This window comes from Centroberyx affinis, unplaced genomic scaffold (genome assembly GCF_046629955.1).
Source record: "Centroberyx affinis isolate AG114_WGS23_722 - 3 ecotype Tasmania unplaced genomic scaffold, CSIRO-AGI_Caff_v1 ptg006345l_1, whole genome shotgun sequence".
Taxonomy (NCBI): Eukaryota; Metazoa; Chordata; class Actinopteri; order Beryciformes; family Berycidae; genus Centroberyx; species Centroberyx affinis.
In genome coordinates, this window is record NW_027283223.1 from 120,001 (window position 1) to 141,424 (window position 21,424).

The window sequence follows — 21,424 nt, forward strand, 5'->3', positions numbered from 1 at the left end:
AGAAAGAAAAGAAAAGAAAAAACATGGGAAAGTGAACGCTTGTTTGAAAAGAGGTTACATTATCTTGGCGAGTTTGATCGGGGTAAGTGCTTTTCTTCCTATGGGGGTGAAGAGAAAAACCTGCGTTAAAAAAACCCCGAAAACTGAGCTGATATGTTTCTCTAACAGAGTCAAATCAAAGTAAAAGCACTGAATAGACTCTGTAAATACATGTTTATGTTGGAATATGTTATTCCCTTATGTTTTGTCGCGTGTTGGACTCATATTTCATCCACACTGTAAAAAAAATATATGTGTTAACAGGTTATTTAATCCAGTATTGAGCCAGTATTATATTTCTATAAACTGTAAAATAAATCTGCCAGTGGGGTGTGGGAGTATTCGGTATTCGATAATTATAAATAATAGCCTACATTCTATAATTGTGTTAAATTCAACCGAGATTTCTTTGATACTGATTCTTTGAGGCTACTGATCTGCCGTATTCTGCCTTGCTCCATGATATTGACATTTGTATTGGAAACTAGTGGAATTATCTCAACCTATTACTTACTGGCATAATTTTCAACTTGTTTTAGGGGAAATTTTGACTTCATGACTGAATCTGTGGCTAAATAATTTGCTCAGACGGAGATTTTTTACAGTGCGGACTTGTGTGAAAGTGAACCCCCAGTGGAGGAAAGTAGGAGAGGAAAACAAACAGGACAGGACGAACATACGCATATGACATCGCTGTAAACAACACAATAACTAAGGGCAAATCAAGGATAGTAAATAACACTAAATAACAGTATATCTCTATCCCTATGCGTTCAAACCTAAACAAAAATCGCTATAATCCTATTTGGACTTAATCAATATAGTGTGTTTATTATTCTGCTTTGGAATCTTGGAATCTCCTATGATGTGATAGTATTCTTGTCATTTTCCTACTACTATATATCAAGTGTTGCTGTGATATTTGTATCCTTCTAAAATATATTCCACGATTACTATTGAATCGAATCAAATTTCATTTATTTAGCACATTTCAACTCAAAGTGTAACTCAAAGTGCTTTATAAACATGATTAAAAACAGTTCAGGGACATTGAAAAGACAGAAACAAGATAATCAACATCATGAAGCTGCACAAGAACAGGAGAAGTAGAAATGATCAATATGTAAATATGGATGTAAAAACTATATCATGATCATCCTCCTCCTCTTCATCATCACACAGCTGCAAAGTCGACTAGGCAACATGTTGTTTTGCTGTTTCTCTGCCCCTGCTTGTTTCCCGTAACCGGTCTTGTTGGTCTGGGAGGTTTTTTGGCGCCATCTCGGTCTCTGGTGTTTCCAGGCTGTTTAATGTATTATGGGCGGATTTGTCTAATGTAGTTTGGCTCTGCAGGTGCAGTGTAGGCTGCACCGCTCACGCGATTACTCATGATTTGGCCCAGAGGCCTCGCAGCTGAGAAAGACGTCGTAGTTTCTGAGGAGACCATTACACTCAAAGCTTGTGTTGAGACTGGCCTACAGTGTAATGGTTACTCTTCTCAGCAGATGTCAGGATCTTGTTGATCGCCTGCTAACTGACATTGATAGTCAAACAGAATAAATGGAGTACATGAAGTCATCCTTAGTTGAAGAAAGATAACTGCAGTTTAATGAGCAGAAAATGACAACTAATAGGTTAATACAGCAATGATGCCCATAATGCCATTGATAAGCATCATGCAATGCAAACACACCTCCACAATACATTAATTATTCTTATTTAGCAGTCACACATTCTCATTCCTTGTATCAAGAGCGTTCACAATCAATTCAAGCAGTACAAAACAAAATTTTGACATTTTGATGTTCGGTGGTGAGGCTGCTCTCTGGTTTACATTTGGATTACAGAGTGGGGCTTTATAATGTATTTACGAAACCAGACCAGTATGTATGATGCAATGTGTTGTTGTTGCAGACCATCAGTGCCCTGCTGTTGGCAGCCACTCTGTTTGGCCATGGATACTTCTACGAGGCTGAGGAGGTAACACACACACTCAATAAACAAAACTAGGCAGCTCTATCTATCTATCTATCGATCTATCTATCTATCTATCTATCTATCTATCTATCTATCTATCGATCGATCGATCGATCGATCGATCTATCTATCTATCTATCTATCTATCTATCTATCTATCTATCTATCTATCTATCTATCTATCTATCTATCTATCTATCTATCTATCTATCTATCTATCCTATGCTATTCTATGCTATATTCCATCCAGCAAAAATGATTCATAACTTTAATGCTAACCCTTAAAGTCCCACTGAAACGGAAGTTAGAGCGTCTTTAGCTTCTGTCCTGTGACGTATTTCCCAGTGAAACGGAATATTTGAGCGGTGTACAGTTACAAGAGGGATTTAAATCAAATCCTTCACATTTGATTGGACCGCTAAACAGTGGGCGGGGCTTAGAGTTTAGCGCGATAAGGAGCTACAGAGAGAAACGGAGCTACAGAGGACTGTTGGCTCCACACACACCTCCCTCACCTGTTGTTAGATCAGGAGGAGGACAAGGGAAAGATGAGTGAATTAGACCTCAGCGACATTGTTTTGGAAATGAAAACAAAGTTTTTGCCCACTGATATCTAAACACACATCTCTTTCTATCTCTCTCCATATTGCTCTGTCAGCTACGACCCAGAAACGGTGAAGTGCGGTTTTATATGACCGGTGTGGCTAGCTAGAGGTTGAAGAATGATTGATGGGTGGATGTCATGATATTATTGGTTGAAATTGGTTGGGTCATGCTTACGTAAGCACACGACATATTTTGTTTTACAGGAAGAAAACATGATTGGATTTTGATATAAGAATACAAAGAAATAGATTTTTTGTATTTTTTTTGGCATATATTGTTAAATAGGTGCACAATATGACCGGGGATGTGATCTAAAAGGGTTAAAAATGCATTTTTCATTTCATCTCGACTTTAAAGTGGTAATCTGTGAGATTCTTGTTTTTTTTGTTTTGCTTTTTGGCAACATCTTTGGAGCGCTCATCACTGTGGTGTTTTTGCACTACACTTCCCAGAAATCAGTCAAACAGTGTGTCCAGTACTGTGACGTCTTTGTCTTTGGATTTTCTGCTGATGAAGTTTGAGTTTCTGTAGATATCGGCCTTTTCTACGTCATGCTGACTATCACTCCTCATGCTAACTGCCCACTTCTTCTATTTATCCAAACTTCTGTTGTTGCTGATTTCAACATAAAACCTGCTGTGTACCGCAGGGTTTTTCCCTAGAAAGACCTACTTGACACTGAAATGTAGTAAATGCAAAAACTTTCATGAACTGGCTATAGGTTTACTCACTATTGTGTTATACTAATTGGCATAGACAGTAGCATAATTCAAATATCTATATGAAAAAAATAGCAAATTATAAGCAGAGGTGTCAAGCAGAGGTGTCTTCAAATGATATATTCTTCAAATATAAATCCAACCAATGAGAACAGTTTTGGAATAATAGGCTACTGTTTGGTGAAAAAGTTTAAATGTTGTATTGGTCCAGTTGCAATCCACTGAAAAATTGTCTGGTGTGACTTAGCCTTAAGATGCAGGAACTAAACGCTTAATCATTTAGGCTTAAAATAGTCCCAGACCTCTCATGCTTAAAATAGTTCCACATCCCCACAGGCTTGAAGTAGGCCTAGTGGAAGCGTTGTAACTTCTTCTGTCATCACAAGGCTTCGGCTCTCTCTAACCACCAAGACACCCGGTTTATATGGAATGTTTAACATGTGACGCTTTATTGATCCCTGTAGGGGAATTCTCTTTTCACTTGCCTCACTACACAGGGAGGTCAAAGGTCAGTGTCAGCTACAGAGCAGCACTGCTGGAGCTGATAGAGATTCAGTGTTTTGCTCGATGACTCTTCAGCAGGCCGGATGCTTGAACCTGGGTCTGGCTGAAGAGCGGTCTCACTAATCACTTCAGCACCCTGCTGACCTCCAGCCTGCTGACCTGATTGTCTGTTTGTTTCCTCCCCAGATAGATGAGCTTCTCCCAGGAATAAGTCTCCTGTATGCTCTCGGCATCATAACTCTGCTCCTGTCCATCATTGGTGTGTATGGCGCCTCCAAAGAAAAGAACTGGGCGCTGATAGTGGTGAGTGTCAAAATGAAAACCTTCCTGCCTCTTCTCCTCTGCTCTTATTCCTTCACCTGTTGGAAGACAATTGGGGCACCTACAAAATAATTGGTAGTAGAAAATTAAAAGAAATCTTGGTACTTAGAACAAAGAAGAAAAACAGAGAGTGCTACACAAATTGTACACAGATAGTAGGTAACCTAAGTGTATTGTTCACAAAGTGTTAACACAGACTGAATCATCTGCCTTTTTAACGATTTTGATCCATGGTAATATCATTCATATTTGTGATTGAATGCAGTTTTTGTGTTTTTTATTTAATCTTTATTTAACCAGGCAGTTCAGCTGAGATACAAACATTATGGGTTATTGTTAATGTTATCAGCTATTTGTATGTATTCATCTATATATTCAAAATATTAATGAAGCTTTGGTATCTTGAAAACTGATATATAGCATTTTGGAATGAAACATTTGCCAAGTGAACCTTGGATGTTGGTTCTTGTGTTGTAGCTGAACCAACCAATGATTTCTCCTTTGAATAACTGAAGATATATGTATATATATATATGTATATATATGTATATATATCTTCAGTTATTCAAAGGAGAAATATATATATATATATATATATATATATGTATTTTTTATTGGATGATATTTTTTAGTGTTACACTCAAGTTAGTGTGCTCATCCACATAGAGTCTATCTGAGTAATTCTGCTTCCTTTATGTGTGTATGTGTGTAATCTCAAAAAAACAGAATTGTAAACTTGGCATCGTTTTTATCTGACATTGCTGAAGTTCCATGTGTGTATGTGTGTGTGTGTGTGTGTGTGTGTGTAATCTCAAAAAAACAGAATCGTAAACTTGGCATCGTTTTTATCTGACATTGCTGAAGTTCTGTGTGTGTATGTGTGTGTGTGTGTGTGTGTGTGTGTGTGTGTTTGTGTTTGTGTAGTTTTTCTCTAAACAATAGTGAACTGTATGGCTGATTGTAAAATGCCTACATCTTTCTCAGAAATTGATGCATATTTGTGCCTGCATGCTTGTTTCTCTCTCTCTCTCTCTCTCTCTCTCTCTCTCTCTCGCTCTCTCTGTGTGCGTGTGTGTGTGTGTGTGTGTGTTATAGTTCACAGTTGGAATGGCCCTGACCAGTCTGACCATGTTTGTGGAGCTCATGAAAGCACTTCCTGCACGAAATGAGGTACAAACAGTTGACTATTAAAGGTATAGTCCATCTAAATTGTGCAACTGAACTAGCATCAGGGAAACAGGGATGCAAGGTGATAATTCTTTGGCAGTAGCTCAATTCAGCTTCCCTCTCTGAGACATTTAGTGAAGTAAAAACTGCATTCATGGTGATCTATTTCGGTCATGCCATTTTTGTCATGTTAAAGGAAAAGTTCAAGATCTGGGAGTCCTTTCAACCCAATCATAAAGCACTTGCAAATGGTCTTTCGAGATAATGGAAGCAGATTGCTGGTGTTTGTAAGCAAGCATTCTGTGAATAGAGCTAAAAACATCCTGAAAAATGTATTGTAGCACCTTACAGGTTCCAAACCGTTTAACAATACTAGACAGAAGGATTGCTAAGATTTCTTTCAAGACATAATTTGACTTGCGCTAGTTTTTGTCATCAAATGCTAATGATTTCTGCTTCCAATATCTCAATAACAAAAACATGGCTGCTATTTGGTTGGAATGAATGGACTCCCAAGTTAGTGAATCAGACGTGCTTCTTATAAACATTAAATATCCTTTTAATAGCGCTATATTTCTACATTTTTTTTAAATGTATCGTGCGACTTAATTCAAATATTTATCAAATGTTGTTTTGTTTGCAGGCAGGTGAGGAGGTGAGGCGGGAACACCTGGTCATGCTGCCCCTGAGTGAAGCTAGCGAATCTGATAAAGTTGGCCTCTATAACATGCAGGCCAATGTAGGTAACCTTGTGTGGTGGTGGTGGTGTGTGTGTGTGTGTGTGTGTGTGTGTGTGCATGTGCATGTGCATGTGTGTTTCTCTGATTGATTCACTATTTTACACATAATGGCATACATCTCATGTATTCAAGGCTAAAGACAAAACAGTTTTCTGTGTCATAATAATCTAATTTGGAAACAAATCTACCTTATCAGACTATAGTCACCTTTACTTATTACATTACTGAACTGACCTGCACCCACACCACAACAAGCTCTTTTTCTTGCCAAGTTGTTGGTTGGGTTGTTGTATATTTGGCCATCATTTGCACCCAGCCAATTCTCTACTGGACCTCCATATGATGGTGTCTCTAGTCTCAATATTTTATAATGTCCTCTTCTGTCTTCCCTCTCAGTTAGAGTGCTGTGGACTGGAGCAGGGCTACCAGGACTGGGGCTACGACATCCCCGACTCCTGTGTCTGCACCGAGGACGCCATTAATGCATGTGTGAGTATCAAAGACAACGTACTCTCTGTGAGTTTTTTGGGGGAATTATTGCAGTATTTTGCTGCAGCTTTTGTCAAAATTTGGGACATACGTTTCTTGGGTAGTAAATTGGCAAGGAAAACTGAGTTGACTGAGTGTAGCACCTATCAGAGAAAGTCCCACTCCTGTCAGTTTTACCATCTTCAATCTGAATGTCATCTGTTTCTTTGTTAAGTTTGAAATGATTTGTCTGTCTTTCTTTCTTTCTTTCTTTCTTTCTTTTATACATCATTTAATTTATTATTCATTCATTAACTCATCCATTCAACTATTAATTCATGCCCATGTCTGTTGCAGGTGGCAGCTCCTAAGAATAGCAGTCTAGCCGAAGAGGGCGTCGATGACACGCTTATTAGGATTTATAAAGAGGTAAGAAAAAGCAAACATTATAATTCTAAATGTTCAGCAAATATTTTGTTATTCTTGTTGTTTTGTTGTCTTACTTACAGTACAAGAGCTGAATTTCATAATGAGATTACCTCCATTTTGGAAAAAGTGACACCTCATTCTAAAACATAATTCATAGCACCAAATTAAAACAATTGATGATAAGTTTTGTTTTATTTTTTAACAAAAGGTTGCACAGCGTTTTAGACTACAGCTCTTAAAATAAAGCCAATGCATCATTTCGACATATTCAAATAAGACAAAGTTCACAACTGATCTTGCCATAAGACTTGTTAAGATGGTTAAAACGGTTAAGGAAACTAGGAACCAAAACTGATAATCGCAGACGTATTACGACATTTTGTCGGGTGTCTGCCTCTGCTGACATTTGGGTGTGTGCCCCACAGAATCTGCCCAGGAAACCACTGCGTTTTAGGAAGCACACAAGCAGTTCCTGTGAAGTGCTGTGAGATGGGTATCCTGTTGTGTTGGTACTGAGTTGTGAGCGGAGAGTAAACATATTTGTGGATATGTGTTCAAACATATTACAAAAATATACAGTCCTTAAATACTCAGTTTTAGCCATTCGCAATATTTTGACATACATACAGTATATTGTAATACACATCAGATCAGAACAGTGTATTTACATTTATGGTTTAATAATACTAGCAACAATAGAAGCATATGTAAAACATATATGAATGGGCATTTTCATTAGTGCTCATGTGGAAGGATAACACTTGAATGAACTGAAGATTTATTTATAAGGGAATGGAAAAAGAGGTTTGGTAAGGAACTAGGACTGATACTGTGGATTTTGGGGCTTTTGGGATTTTTGGTAGGAGGAGATTTTATAGTTTTAGTTTAGTTTATTCGTGCATATGCGCAAATAAAATGCTTTACAGGTGAGACACCCCAAGAGACTTATAAAAACAACTGGGCAGCCGAAGCTAAAGAGGCGTGTGACTGTAGGAGAGTGTTAGATTGCAGGAGCTTACGTTCTTGTGCTTGGCGTCCGTCCGTGATCCGTCTGGTTGGGTGGGTTGGGTGCATTCCTCTGCTGTCAGATTATCAGTTAACTCTATAGCAACTAATAACAACACATGCTGACAGCCCAAGAGGGTAAGAGGTGAGGTGATTTCTGACTTGGTGTGTACAGCATTATGAGCATCTATAGTATTCTCTTGTAAAACGGGTTCTTTTCTTCTGGAGATCATCTGCTAGAGCTGCTGTTGTTTTCTGAACCACAAACAGAACTACAAAACACTCCTAATCCCTGTTGACTCTCCTCCATTCGTACCCTCTTTGAGAAAACGTACCCTCTTTAAGAAGCAAAGATGCTGCAATTAAAAGTAAAATGAGATGCGTCGCCCCTAACTAGACATGTGTGTTGAAAATTATGTTTTGTTTTGTCTTTTCATCGTTAGTGCAGTCTTCAGTTATGCATTGACTGATCTGCTCTTCTGTTTCAGCCATGCCTTCCAATCTTGATCTCCCATGTCCATACGGCCATAAATTTCATAATAGCAATGCTGGTCGGACTGACAGTACTCTGGGTATGTACTGTCTCTATCTGTTTATCTGCCTGCCTGTTTATCTTCTGTATCTTACTCATTCTTTCTTCACCCTCTCCCTCTTTCCCCCTGCTGTCTCCACACTGATGGGTTTTTTTTTCCAATGTGCGCTCTTACACTGGAGTTCACAAGTCTATGCAACATGCCATTTAAATTGGCTCCTCGATAAATCATCATGCCATAGTCTCTCTCACCCTCCAAAGGCAGATTCGGGCTTCCCTGCATAGCCACTGGGTTTGAGTTAGGAAAATGACATACTGGGCAGCCCAAACATTTTCTTCTCCATCATTTACATTTTGGGTCTTTCGTTGACACTGTTTGTCCAGAGCGAGCAGGCAGGGGTTCAGTGTCTTGCTCAAGGATGCTTTGGCAGAACAGATGGCTGCTGCGTGGTGCATCAAACCTGTGGCCTTTAGGTCCCAGAATGGTCATCCCCCACCAGAAGTAGGAGGTGTTGTTTCCCTCTGAGTGAACCACTTCTTTTCAAAGCCTTTATTACCAGTAACTCACACATGTTAGTCTTTTGTCTTATCTGTTTCTCAAGCTGAGTATAATTTAGAATATATCTCTTATGTGTTGTTTTATCTTTGTCTGCTCTATTTATTTTTCCACGGATTTCTGTTATCTGTGGTTCAAGTCAGTGTAACATGTCATCCTTTCCATGTGTGCTCTCTCCCTCTCTCTCTCTCTCCCCTCTCTCTCCCCTCCAGATGCTGTCAGCAGGCCTGTGTGTCGGCATCGTGTGTCAGCTGAGGCGGAGGGTCGATGTCCCTCCAGTGGTCTACAGTCCAGAGGCTAAAGCAGGGAACTACACCACTCTCACAGACGCTGCCGAAAACGCCTGAGGTTGATTTTTTTCGCTCTTCAAAATAGCCAAGGTCATTATTGCAGCATATTTAGCCAAAATTATAGGATGGATACAAGAGTAATGTGGGGAGGTATTAAAGGTGCTGGTGTACAGCAGAGTATAGTCACTTCAACACAGTTTACAGTTAGTAGTCTCTTAAACAGTGCATGTTGCCTCCAACAAGTTGCATATTGCTGCAGTCGCATAAAACGTGACTGTGTTTTTTTTCTTTCTTAAATTGAAAGTTAATACAGTCATTTATGTGATGAGTGAGTTTCATGCCATCTTGGCCCTTGAAACCTGTTAAAATCCATGATTCAATTTCAAAAATGCAAGATCATCACATCTGCATGGGATGATTCTTTGTTTCTGAAAAACCTACTTTATGCAGATATATGTTTTTCGTCTGACTGGCAAAATTCTTAGTTATGCAATTTGTCAGAGACAACACATACTGGCAGGACACAGCAAAATAGAAATGTATATTTTGTTTTTATTTTATTTTCTAAAGCAGAGCTTCTAAAGTGTGATACTCAAGGAAAATGATAAAACCTAAGATACATAAACGCATATTACATCTTCAGTCCAGTTACAACATAGTAGAAATCACGTCAAATACATAAAAGTCACTTCACTCACTGGGGGTGTTTGTTTCACCCTGCCTGGAGTGCCAGAAGGGTGGGTTGATCCTAGTACAGTAGTCTCCACTGTGTTCATTGGGCTCCAAACTGTTCAATTAAATGGATTGTTAATTGACATGAAGTGTGGCAACCAATAACAAAATTTCAATTTTCCAGTGGCATTTTGGTCCCAGATTGTAAGATTACACATGTAAGCAGTGAACAGTAAATTAAGGCTTAAATTGTGGAAATGGACTGTCATTTTAATAAGATGGTTTATGGAGAAGTCATTTTAAAAAAAAGCACTGAAGATGTGACTGTAAAAATATTTACGTTATATGGATGTATTGCAGGTCTATTAAGAATGTCATGATTGTGTCATGATTGATTTTTTTAAAAAATTTTTTAGCTTTCTGAAATAATAAATGGCCAAGGCCATTACTGCGTCATATTCAAATTTTATGGTAACTATTTTTTTTTTATACTTTCAACTTTTTGTTTGCCTTTAGATTGATGAAACAGCCTGAGTCCGTAAATATTTTTTCTAATGTGGTGCCATTGCTGTGTATGCAGATGTAGAGTGGCATGACACCCGCTATTTCCAGGATCAACTGTTGATAGTATTGTAGCAAGGAAAAGGAAAAGGAACAGGCACACAGACAAACAGGGATTTTGCAGCCAATGTCTTTTATAGCCCCTTTGGGTGCAACTGCCAAAAAAAACAAATTCCTACAAAGCATTTCTCATGTTCACTGGCATTGCAGTGCCACAGCTTCCAGCCTCTCTTAAATCAAGGGGAATATACTATATATATAGGAGAGGGTTAATGGGGTTCAGGTGCCGCTCCTTGCTCTCTCCGCCTCCCAACCAGAGCTTGATCCCGCCCCCGCTCCCCACAGTTACATACATCATAAAACATAACTCACATGAAACATAACATGTTTGTCTCGCTGACTGCCAAATACAGTGTTTATACTGACTTTTTTTTAAAAATTTGTTTCCTGGTTTGGATTTGTAAAGACAGAGTTATGAGTTGCCATTGAGACTTTTTATTGTATGTAATAAAAAGAGTGATGTATTGTATTCATTTTCATTGGTTTGACAAGTCATTTGTACACACTACAAAAGGTAAAGGTCAGGACAATTTTGTAATCGAACATCTGAGTAAATACATTGTAGTAAGCCAAAACAAGAAGCCAAAACAGGAAGGGACTGTCAGCCTGAAAACAGCAGAACGATTCCCCCTGTCATTTGTACATATAATCACATCATGAGTTGTTAACAAGGGACACTAGGGACACAGCTATGAAGATAAACACAGACCTAAATTAGCTGCTGTGAACACATTTCAGCATAGATTTTAAATTCTAAGAAACTAGACCGAAATAAACAATAAAAGACAGAATCAGGAGACAAGAATAACGTTTTCTTTTTTTATTGATAGCTGATTATAAAACAGTACATAAATTCATTCCATAAATAAAATAAAAAAAAACATACTGACTTTAGGAGAGAAAACAAAAAAAATACAATAATTTGGAAGAGCCTATTATATTTGTAATTAATGGTTAAAGTGCACAAGTAGACAGAAGATGTTTTGTTTCAGATTAAATCCCTTTAGAAGCAGTGTATATTACTCACAGTGCCATTACGACTGCAGACAGCTCATGCAACAAGTCATACTGGAAGTGATATGGCATTTGCCTGGTTGGTAATAGTGGTATGGGCCCTAACAGCCAGGATTTTTGCAAGGATATTGATCCATTTTCCTACAAAAAAGGACTTCTGAAAAAGCTTCCCCGGCAATTTGAAATTCTCCAAACCTTGAAAGCAAATAATTTGTTTTCAAGGCAAAACAAGTGTAACATATATTGGATTTGTGATTCCCCACTGCACACGTAAACCTCATTTTCACTGTGAGGAGTGAAGACGATCGTATGTCACTTGCTGAAAGTGCTTTGAGGAAAGCTCAGAATTGAATGGGGTGATGTGGTTGCAAAGATATATATAGTGTGCATGACAAGGCCCTTTTAAATCAAGACATTCTGGTATCACTTTAAGCCCTGTGACTCATTCCCTCTTCTCGCCTGATCGGCCTAATTCACCCATGACAGTCGCTGCAGGCACAGGGACAAAAAATTAGGCATTTGCAACAGATCTATGTGCGATAACACGTGTTAATAGCAATGTGTTGCTATATCACATATTATCCAGGTTATGGTAGACAGCATATTGCGTTCACGTGTGCCAACTCAAACAAGGTGCAGTTGAGTATCCCTATTAATATCAAATGAATAACGTGTATGAAACTGTACTCAGTGACTATGAGGTGCCAGGAACACAGTATTTGTGAGTTTGAAGAAGAGCCAGGAACTCCTTTTTCCTCTTTATCTGGACCATCAGCTTGATGCTCAAAACAAGTAAAACCACCTGGGAACAGAAACACAAGAGTTAAAGTTTACAAGCCTACTGTGGTGCGCAGTGATGGTGTAAAGGTTAAGACCCAAACCACATGCTGACCTAGGATCAAATCCCGTCTCAACCCCTACTCTGTGTTCAACCTTAAGCCTGTGTTCAAATACTGTGTACTCTCCCTTAATATAAAAAAAACAACAACATCCCAATGTGGAACAAGCAAATAGTAAACATGTTGTCCCCCACCAGTGATGTAGTTCCACCCTTGGGTCAGTCAGTGATTGCTGAGTGTACTTGAAATATGAGTGAAATTGTACAAGCATTTTCGTATGGGACAATGAAAGGACAGATTGACCATATATTTCTGTTGCCTACTCTCCTCAGAATTAGGCTTACAAGTTATATCTTGAAATGTAGTAACTGTTATTGTCCTGTTTTTACTCAATACAGTACAAAATATAAGAACTACAATATTCAATAAATACAATCCGTACATTAGACAATGTACACTACAATACAATTTAGAATACAATATACAATATAACATACAACAGTGTGAGTGTTATGAATAATATAAATGCTAAATGATAAGTGATATATGGTATTGCACAGTAGGTAAGTGGTAATATGATATAAGTAGTCAACACTGACGGCACAGTGGTAGTGCAGTGATGAGTGCAATGACAGTACAACAGTCCAACAACTGTAACTACAGTGTCTTGTGGTTAGAGATTTGCCCAAAAATTCTCCATTGACTCTCAACTTCAACACATCAACCCAGTCTGATGTCTCCAAGTGTGAAGCGTGTGTAGACTATTATGTTACCTATGATAACTTTAACTGTATTGCTTTACCACTGAGTCCCCATTCACTGTCCCCCATATTGTATGATAACTTTAACTGTATGACCTGCTTTACCACTGAGTCCCCATTCATTACCAATGCCACCCCCTAGCGGCACAAAGTCAACATTACAGTGTGACTAACGGATGAACGAACGAACGGACGGAAACCGATCCAATGTCCCCCCTTTGGTGGGGGACAACCAGGAAACTGATTCACTACCAACAGTGATTTTTAGTGATCATTTTAGTGCATTTCTTTCTTGATGAGATGGGTGTCTTTTATGTCTTCACTCAGAATGATAATTACGTTTGTCGCATCTCTATGCATCTCTATGACTAGATGGGATGCCGATGGAACATTTACGGGAGATTTTGGACTGACACGTCTGAAACACTGTTTTCTAATGGCATTGTAAAGTTGGAGGTTCTTGCTGATTACCTCAAATCATCCAGAAACTGCACTGCATGATAAGCCTTGTTGTGTGCCAGCGTGTATTATGAAACTGTCCAAGTTGCACCAATGTCACCAAGACAAACAGATTTTTTGTCATTGTTAACCACGTCCTTTAGGAGATATGTGGACTAAGAGCTGCCACCACTGAGAGAAATCTATCTGCTCATTTTTACTCTATTTTGACCGTAGCCTGGATTTGGTAGGTGTGTAAACACATGTAAAACTGCAAAATAATGTTACTGTGTTTTTCTCCCAGCCCAGATTAATGGCTGCTGTAGGCATCCCAATCTCATAAATAAGCAATAAAAAACATAAATACACATAAGCCAGTTACGTTTTGGGTACGGCTGTCACTAGAGATGCTACCAGTATCTTTATGTCTGGTAACTGTGGAGATGTTAAAATCTTTTTGTTTTGTTTTTGCCTAGCCCCTCCTCTGCCCGTGTATCTGTTGTACAGTCTACCAAACACAAAAATGTGTAAAATATAAAAACATGCAAAGACACATACCCAAAACATTGCACTTCCGAATTTGAAACCGATCGCAATTGAGAAAGCACGTTTCACTGAGGCCATATAGAGTGGCAAGCAAGGCTGTAAATAAAAGTGTTGTTAGTTATTTTACAGTTGATAAACAACAAAAATCTAGATATAAAAACTGATAAAACCTTGATACAGGAATGTTGTTATTTATTCTACTTTATTCTACCATCTGGATACTGTTGTTTTGACCCTTACGCTCCAGATGGGTGGAGTTTACTGCATCAGGACAATTAAGATTGTTTCGGGGAAGTTACAACTACTAAATTGAGTTTCAAATACGTACTTGTGATTGTTAAAACTCTCTGGCACTGATTGTGTTGTCCTATGTGGCAAACCTAACCCACCTTAAACTCTAAGGTTATAACAAATGCTAAGAATTATTTGCAGATTTGTTTTGCCCCGGCCCGCTCCCAGTCCCCACTGATTAAATTTAAAAATTAAGAGAGAAAATGTGCAGGAAAACCACAGTTTACACCACCAGTTTGCCTGTTTATTTTTCGAAATAATCTTGAGATGCTTTACCTCTTGATAAATGAGCTGCTTCTTTTGAGCCCCAACGGTGAAATTGCCCCGCAGTCTAACCTGGTAAAGAGTTCAATCTCTCATTACATAAGAGGACAAAAATTAAGTTCAACTGGCGAAAGAAATGTTCTACATTAATAAGATGAGAAAGAGAAGAATATCATCATGATCTTCAACATCACCATCAACATAAAAAATTCCAATTTCCCTTTTAGCCTGTCTTGACTAAAGGACATTAATAATGATGAGTCATCTCTACTGGTTATATTCTATTTATACTCTAATGTGTGGAAATACTCACACATCTTCTTTCTGGGTATTCACAGAGACAGGAAGCGGGGATGGAGGAGCCCCAGTCTTTGTAGCCTTCTACAAGACCACAGCACTTATACTGTGGAGAGTGGCAACACACACACACACACACACACACACACACACACACACACACACACACATAATACAATACAAAAACATGTAAACATGTCATCCCCCACAAATGATGCAGGGACCCTTTGGGCCAGTCACTAACAAGATGCATCATCCTTCCAGGTTCTATCAAAATTGGACCGATGGTGTAGCAGTTAAGGCTTTTCAAAATTTGGAATTTTTAGCTTTAATCGTAGCGTCCCCATCAGGCCAATCTGTGTATTTTTTGTAATGCCAGAACAAAGTGCATCATCCCTCACATTTGAGTTAGAAATGTTGACCTTTATTAGTACTCTGACTAGGCCAATCAGTGTAATTTGTAAGGACAGCTGGATTTGTATAGCAGGTTTCATGTCAATTGGACCTATGGTGTCGGAGTTAGGGCCAAAACTCTGACTAATTAAAATGCTAGAACCCAGTGTGAAGATGCATCATTCCTCCAAGTTTCGTCAAAATGGGACCAGAGGTGTCCGATATCACCTGAGACATCGTGTTTGATGGACACGGCCCATTTCATTGCGTGTGGGAGAGAAAAACAAACTACAATATGATACAAGATTGCAGTTGAGTTCTCTCTCCACTGCATTGGAAAACTGTATGATAAGAGTATCCGGGGTAGAGCTGAAGTCGTAGGAATAACAGCTGCTTACATATGCTTGCATATGCTCCAGCAGGGTTCGGTTGACCAGGCTGTTTTCACCTAACGGCATCTTGAGTGCTGACTCCCTGAGTGATGACTCCCTGTCCACCACTTCTGCCTGAGGAGAGAGACATCACAGTGAACAGTGCATTTGTATTGGGCATTAAATATTAAGACACGGATAGTCTTTTGTTATCTGTTCTGTTTGTTTTTCGGTTAATCTGGTGGTGTTTGACTGTTTTATCGGTGTAGAAGATGTAGTGAAGATGAGATGAAATAAAAATTTGATCACAATTTGTGTGTAAAAGCAGAGCAACCAAGAACTGTAGACCTACCTCGTAAATAGGTTGGTATGTTAGTGCTGTCTTAACAAGCATTGTTTGGCTGGCTGCTGCCATCCCAACTGCAAACTACACACACACACACACACACGTGGAAACACACACACAAAAAGACATACAACCGAAAGTGAAAGAGAAGAATGATTTGTGGAAAATAAATTTATAAAAAATTATTGACCTATTTTGAAGCCCCCCTAAACACACACACACGCACAGGTATCAAATCTTACAGCACTCATGCACAGCCATTTTTTCTCCACATGCTCCTCCCAAACCACAGACACAGGAATACACACAGTAACACAAACACACACACACACACAACACAGCAGATCTTACCAAAATCAAGCACCATCTTTTCTCCTTACAGGCTCCACACACACCGAGCACAGAGAGCAGCAGACAGCCAAATCCCAGGATGTACAGGCATACCAGTCCAGACACTCCATACTTTTCCAACTGAGAGAGAACAACAACACTGGTGTTAAAGGAATACACAGACATTTTACAGTAACACAGACATAGAGCAGGGTTGTCAAGATAAAATGGCTACCACTGAAGACTGAAATAATGACGCTTGTCAACATGGGGGATCGAACCCAGGTTCTCCAGTGGAAGGACGGTATCTCTAATCACAAGGGCGTCCCGCTGCCCATCGACCAAACTGTCTGCCTCTGCTGTGGTGGAGGCCATACTGACCCAAACTGTCCTGAATATCCCAGCCACTGCTTCTTTCTTTGAAGGTACTGTTATAGCCCATGTATAAGCTTAATTTCTAATTTCTAAATTCTAAATTTCTCTAACAAATGTTTGAGTAAGTAAAGCTCCAGTCTGCCAACGCTACAGGAATGGAAGGGACGCGTCTGTCATCCAGTTAGAGGAACAGGACAGTCTTACTTTGGTGCCCCCTAAGAGGTATCTATGAGAAGATACTGTCACCGCCAGCATGAAGAAGCACAGGGCCTGTAAGGAAAAGCACACACAATTAGTTTAGTTTGCAAGCTACTTAAAGTTAAGACAGTACTTATCATGAAGAGTTCATTTCCACAACACTATACATCCATTTAAGAAAAAAAAATCATTAGCTTAAGTTTGCCATTCAATTCATTCTGAAAAGATGTTATTTTGTCAACCAAGGACTTAAGTTTCCTTTGAAAAGTGCCATCATCATCATCATCATCATCATCATTATCAGAGTATCCCATATTGGAACCTAACTCTTCATGTTTGCCATGCCGCCCTTACAAAAAACAACTAGTAATCCCATATCATTAAGAAGGTAGAAATAGCACAGAAAAACTATAAATTTATATAGCATTTAGGAATATTTTAGGAATATTATAGTGATACCATAGGAGACACACAAATACCATAAAGTACGATAAGGTCACTGTGAACTCGCAATTGAGTTGGCACAGACATATAAGTCCGTACAGGAACATTAGATGAATAGATAACCCCTCGGATATTTTTCATTCGAGGTGATTTGAAGAGGGAAGTGGATGGTTTTTCCCTTGTAAATACGAATTTATAATTCGTATGGGCGTTAATTCGATAGTTACCAATGGTTTTCCTCCCCATATACCTCCTTGATGTATTTCCACACATTGTTGACACGTTGGTGTCGTGGAATAAAATCTATTGTCTGTCATAAAACGGGGTGTAAAAAGAAATTAGACTTATTTTAATGAAAGACATGACTGCAGAGCAACTCGATGCATTTTTCTACGTAAATGACATAGCCTACAGCAGGAAAACATAATATTCAGTCAGTGGATGTCAGACACCCATAATAGAGACAGCTTGACAGTCCTGTTTGGAATTGAATTATTAGGTTATATGGTGAGTTATGGCCAAACAAATAACACGTGCAATTTAAAAGACATGTGTAAAACGAATAAACGAACTAAAATGCCAGCAAATAACAGATGGCTGAGAGTGCAGAGATTGAAACCCACTGAAATTAACCTACCATATTCACAGCATTCAAAAAGATAAACGGCCGTTTGAGACTCGTTTTATCCGCCACCACGATCACCGTGGTCGGCTGCATGATGATGCTCTTCCAGGCGCTAAAACGCTGTTTTCCACATATAGATTATTATGGCTATATCCCTAGTCTGTTTACAGTATATTTTGTCCGCACCGTACGTCACCGGGCTGCATTGGATGTGGGGCTTGTGCTGCCTTCAAGTGCTGTTGGAAATCTTGAAATCTTGCAGGTTGAGCGCACATGAACGACCAAGCAAAGTCATGTTTAGGGGGAGTGGGCGGTCATATCAACAATTGATGGTAAAAGCAATGGATAAAACATAAACTTTTGACTTACTGATTAATTAAAACATCAATTAATGCGCCTTAGAAGCATTTCCTCCTTTTTATTCTGCCAATGCAGCACAAAGTGTCTTTTTGTTGCTTGATTTCTAAAATAAAACAGCAGCCACCTAAATTCCGTTTTGTGACAGCATAGGTTGTCATTAATTCCGCCCAATAGCAGTCATATTTAGCCTACACTTCCAAGCCAGGAAGTAAACACCTACGACTTAACAGTAAATGCAGCACTATATTGGCCAGCCGGCTCCGCCCTCCTGTACAATTGTAATGCGGCAAATGGTTGGACTACTAACGTTTAAAAGTGTCAGTCAAAGTTTTACAACAGTCAGAGGGCCATACGTCATTGTAAGGTGGAGAAATAAAAAGAATACCGAACACATAGGTAAAATAGATTAAATGGCAATAATATTATTCTCCCATGATATCAAACAAAAAGCATATGTATTTTTGGAAAGAAAAACGCCCATTTGGACAAGGAGTGAGTTCAAAGCTGCCACTGTAGCCAGTTAAGATTGTGCAACGCTATTGTAGCTAATGTTAACAAAAAGTAGGCTACTCAAAATCTTAGGCTATACATTAACTCAAGTAGAAGTAGGTTTGATAGGGTCCCCGATATATATATATATATATAATAGGTATAATATAATATATATATAATATAATAATATAAAATAAAATAATATATATATAATAGGTATAATATAATAGGCTACTTGGTTGAAATTTTATTGTAGTAGAGTTCAAATTGAAACATGGCAGACCAATTTGGCAGTCTATTTAGATTGCCATGTAACAAGGCAGTCTAATTTGCTGTCAACGAAACGACTTTAAAGGCATTAAAATTAGATTCTAACGAGGGCGACATAGCCATCGAACTTTTATTTTGAAGAACTCAATGCACGTGACGTCACGTTATCACTTCCTGGTCTGTGGCGGCAGCGTTTGAACAGCTAGGAGTTTGTGAGATGGTCAGGTGAATCGTGCACCGTAACGACAGGTGGGAAGAACACATTTTAATCGTTCTGCAATACTTTAGGCGAGTGTAGACACTTTCGTTTTTAGCTCTAGTTTGATGATAGCGTCGAGTGTGCCTTTCTCCGGACAGAAAGTACGGACCCCTCACCTGGTGGGCCTCATTATGCTGTTAACAGTGTTTTACAGATAACCACTTTGTGTTTCCATCTTCATCCCAAATCCCCACTGCCGTAAAACAGTCTGTAGGAGTTTCCTGGTAAGTTGCTTGTTGGGTTGGGCTACTTGCTCTGATGGACTGAACAAGATGAATTCATTCTTGCTGCAATGTATAGTACTGAAAAATACTTTCCTAGACCGACACACTGCTGCCATAAATGGATTCACCTGATTGGCAGTGACAATCAGATATGTTGAACTGTATTATTTACATAATTTCAATAAATGTGTGGTACATCTCCCACTGCCTTTTAAGAGGCAAAGGTTTGATTTATTGATGAATTAGATTGTAGTTTATATTCTGTCCATGTCCGCATCTATCATTTGTATGGCGAAATTATAGCAGTTATCTATTCAGTTTTCTATGTGTTTTGGTTAATGTTCTGGTGTTTAGGACATGGCTGAAATGGAGAGCTTCCAGCTGTATTCGGAGATCAAGTACTATGCTGAGAAAGGTGTCTATCATCCTTTGACACTTGCCGATGAAAACCCTGAAAGCAGGAAGGCGGCTATCAACAGATCTTCTAAGACTTACATAGTAAAAGGTTGGAAATTGTATACATTATGCATTTGGATATCCCAATAGTAGAAACACTGCAATAATACCAAAACACCTCAAATAGTTATTAAATAATAATGAAAAATAAGTAAAAAACCCAAAAACATTTATTAGGGATTTTTTCTATTAATTCAGTAGACATGAACTTGCAACACTGCCTATTTAAGTCAGCATGTCCTGCTCAGTATTAAAAGTAACAATTGAATTGCTTATTGCTGAATTGCTAGTCTTATTTTATCAGATAACCGGCTGTACCACCACTTCCGGAACAACCTGCGTCTGGTAGTTATGAGCATGGAGGAACGGGATCAGGTGTTGAGGGAGTGCCACGATCGCCTCGCCCCTGGGGTGCACCCGGGCCGGCACAGGATGGTGGAGAAGATTAAAGCATCATACCACTGGGCCAGCATCAGAGCGGACACTAACAAATGGGTGAGACATCTTGACAAAAGTGTTACACCAGTCCAGAACAATTTCAGCACTTTTTGATGGAAGTTTCTCTCTTTATTGTACAGGTTGACGAGTGTCCTCACTGTCAGCACAACGGCAAGTTTCAGAGGGCGTCTCCTGTCCGGCACCCCTTCAAGGTGACCCGTGCATGGAGTGTTTTGGGGATTGACTTGATTGGACCACTTCCCAAAACTTCAAAGGGCAATAGGTATGTTGTTGTAATCTACCTGCTTGTTCAACAATCTGCTTGTTAACAAAAAATCGGGTGCTCCTCCAAACAGCGAATCATGTAGCTGCAACTCAGTATATGAAGCATGCAGACATGGTGAAGTGGAATGTTTTTTTGTTCGACCAAAACATTAAAATGGGCAAGATGTGTGATCTAAGTGACTTTGACTGTGGTCTGATTGTTGTTTCCTGCATCTCGGAAACAGCTGCCCTCCTGGGATTTTCACACACTACAGTCTCTAGAGTTTACAGAGGAAGGTATGATAAACAAAAAACATCCAGTGAGCGGCAGTTCTGTGACTGAAAACAGCTTGTTAATGAGAGAGGTCAGAGGAGAATGGGTAGACTAGTTCAAGCTAACAGAAAGACCACAAATGCTCCAATAACAGCTCTTTACTACAGTGGTGTGCAGAAGGGCATCTGAGAACGCACAAGTTGTTGTCC

The 21,424-nt window shown here is 39.1% G+C and overlaps 2 protein-coding genes across 2 annotated transcripts in view; one reads left to right on the plus strand and one right to left on the minus strand.

Annotated features, from left to right (window-relative positions):
• Positions 1 to 11,115, plus strand: part of LOC139638410 (tetraspanin-8-like) — an 11,281-nt gene extending 166 nt beyond the window's left edge. Inside the window, exons 2-10 of the mRNA XM_071512540.1 lie at positions 1 to 82; positions 1,954 to 2,019; positions 4,032 to 4,148; positions 5,262 to 5,336; positions 5,977 to 6,072; positions 6,470 to 6,562; positions 6,899 to 6,970; positions 8,464 to 8,547; positions 9,276 to 11,115. The exon at positions 1 to 82 is cut by the window's left edge and continues 5 nt beyond it. Coding sequence (XP_071368641.1) covers positions 1 to 82; positions 1,954 to 2,019; positions 4,032 to 4,148; positions 5,262 to 5,336; positions 5,977 to 6,072; positions 6,470 to 6,562; positions 6,899 to 6,970; positions 8,464 to 8,547; positions 9,276 to 9,410 — 820 coding nt within the window. The 3' untranslated portion in view covers positions 9,411 to 11,115. The remainder of the gene's footprint in view (positions 83 to 1,953; positions 2,020 to 4,031; positions 4,149 to 5,261; positions 5,337 to 5,976; positions 6,073 to 6,469; positions 6,563 to 6,898; positions 6,971 to 8,463; positions 8,548 to 9,275) is intronic.
• Positions 11,116 to 11,537: 422 nt separating this feature from the next.
• On the minus strand, positions 11,538 to 18,271 carry LOC139638416 (tetraspanin-8-like). Its single transcript, XM_071512549.1, has 9 exons — positions 18,191 to 18,271; positions 17,103 to 17,181; positions 16,558 to 16,661; positions 16,213 to 16,287; positions 15,888 to 15,995; positions 15,113 to 15,202; positions 14,812 to 14,871; positions 14,257 to 14,340; positions 11,538 to 12,462 (listed from the first exon to the last, which is right to left on the minus strand). The coding sequence occupies exons 1-9, from the start codon at positions 18,269 to 18,271 to the stop codon at positions 12,355 to 12,357; spliced, it is 789 nt and encodes a 262-aa protein (XP_071368650.1). The 3' UTR covers positions 11,538 to 12,354.
• Positions 18,272 to 21,424: the final 3,153 nt, after the last annotated feature.